At 40.3% G+C, this 1,727-nt stretch overlaps 1 protein-coding gene across 1 annotated transcript in view; it reads right to left on the reverse strand.

Moving 5' to 3' along the window:
- Positions 1–1,727, reverse strand: part of ZNF365 (zinc finger protein 365) — a gene marked incomplete at its 5' end in the record, with an annotated part of 19,280 nt that overhangs the window by 5,940 nt on the left and 11,613 nt on the right. The window contains one exon of the mRNA XM_009636977.2: positions 235–272. Within this exon, the coding sequence (XP_009635272.1) occupies positions 235–272 (38 nt within the window). The remainder of the gene's footprint in view (positions 1–234; positions 273–1,727) is intronic.

Here is a 1,727-nt window from a genome sequence, read left to right on the forward strand (position 1 = left end):
TAACAGAAAATTATTCTGCTTTTTTCTTTACAGAATACCTGATTTTAGCTTTGATTTAGCAGAAACCTGTTTTTCCTCTATTACATGACATAAATACAGACCATACTCAGGTACAGCACCTGATCCAAACCCAACCCAATTCAGGCTTTTGGGTAAGGTGAAATGCAAAAGCAGAAATGTAAGCATGTCAAGTTAGCATCTTTAAGTAAGAGAAAAATAAAAAGATATACATACAGGCATCTGGGTTTCTTATTTAATGAAATGTCTGTAAACTGCAAAGAAAATAGAAACAGGTTATTAATATTACATTATCAATAAGTCAATCAATATTAATATTACATTATCAAGTAATTAAAATACAGGGATAAAATATATGCAGTCCTCAAAATCGTATTTCCATTCTCACCTGCTGTTAAAACTAGAAGAATATTCATGAAAGAATATAAGGGAAAAAAAACCTTTTGCACATTATTACTCCTCCAACTTATTACATCTGTTTTTTAAATTTGTAACGTGTGAGTTGTTAGCAGTTGGATTTTTTCCCCCATTATTTTTATCATAACTGTAATCAAAGTAAATTGCTAAAGAAGTGTGGGCTGAACAGAGACCTTTCACATTAGATTGAACAGTATGGATACAATGAGAAGTAATTATTGTGTTCAAGATAATTAATAAGGACAGTGCCTGAATAAGCTGTATTAAATTAACTTCCTCTCAGAGCCTTTCATTTTGCAGTGATACATTTCCTTTACACAAGCGGCTAAGAAACTCCAGCTACGAGCCCTTGGCTGGCTACAGCAGCACCGAAGGGTGGAGGGCGAGAACGCAAGCGTTTCTCTCCCTTCCCACCCCAAACCCTGAGACCAGCTAGGGACAGCGTAGCCCCAGTGCCAGTGCAGCTTCGCATGACTTCATCTTTTACAACAGTTTGGTTCACAGCATGGAAACACTTTGTCTAGTCTCTGTTTTGTAGGGGTCAGGAAAGGAGGTGTTTAATGCCAGCTCAGCCTATATCGGTCTGGGTACTACATCAGTTCTTTGTACTGATCTCCCATCAGTGCTACTAAACTGAGCCTTTGAGTATCATTTAATGAAGTCACTGAGCCAAGCAAGTCAGATTTGGCATCTGAAAATGATTATGTTCTCGTAAATGTTTCCTCTGTCCCTGGTATTGTCCACACTTTGCAGATGGATTTTTGCCCAGCCTGACGTTGCTTGTCATCTGTCTTGGATGGAGTCTGGAGCCATCTCATGGTGTGCTTTTCTGCAATTACCTCCTGAAGGTCAGGCTGGTCAATATTTGGATGGATGACCTTAGAGGAATGCTGAAGTCACTCAGAAAGCAGGGCAGCTGCCTCAAAAATCAGTGCCTTCCCCAAGGGACACTGCTGAGCCAGGGATCCTGGTAAACACGTCAAGAGCAGGGGAGATGATTTAATACTGAGGCCCACCTTTACAGTTCCCCTCAGTGTTCTCACAGACACTGTTTGAGATGTCCTGTGCTAGATTTCAGCACATCTACATTTATCCAGGTCTTGCCCAAAGTTCTTCATCTTCCAAGTGTCTATGGGAATCTTTGCTTTCCACCCTTACATACCTGTTCAGTGCTGTGCCTTTCCTCTCACCTCCCAGGATGAGCAGTTACTTAGCATAGGCAGCATGGGGTATTCATTTAAACTGAAATGTTCTTTGGAAGTCATGTGGATAAAACTTGCCATGTAAACCCA

This window comes from Egretta garzetta, unplaced genomic scaffold, assembly GCF_000687185.1.
Source record: "Egretta garzetta isolate BGI_Z169 unplaced genomic scaffold, ASM68718v1 scaffold204, whole genome shotgun sequence".
NCBI classification, from domain to species: domain Eukaryota; kingdom Metazoa; phylum Chordata; class Aves; order Pelecaniformes; family Ardeidae; genus Egretta; species Egretta garzetta.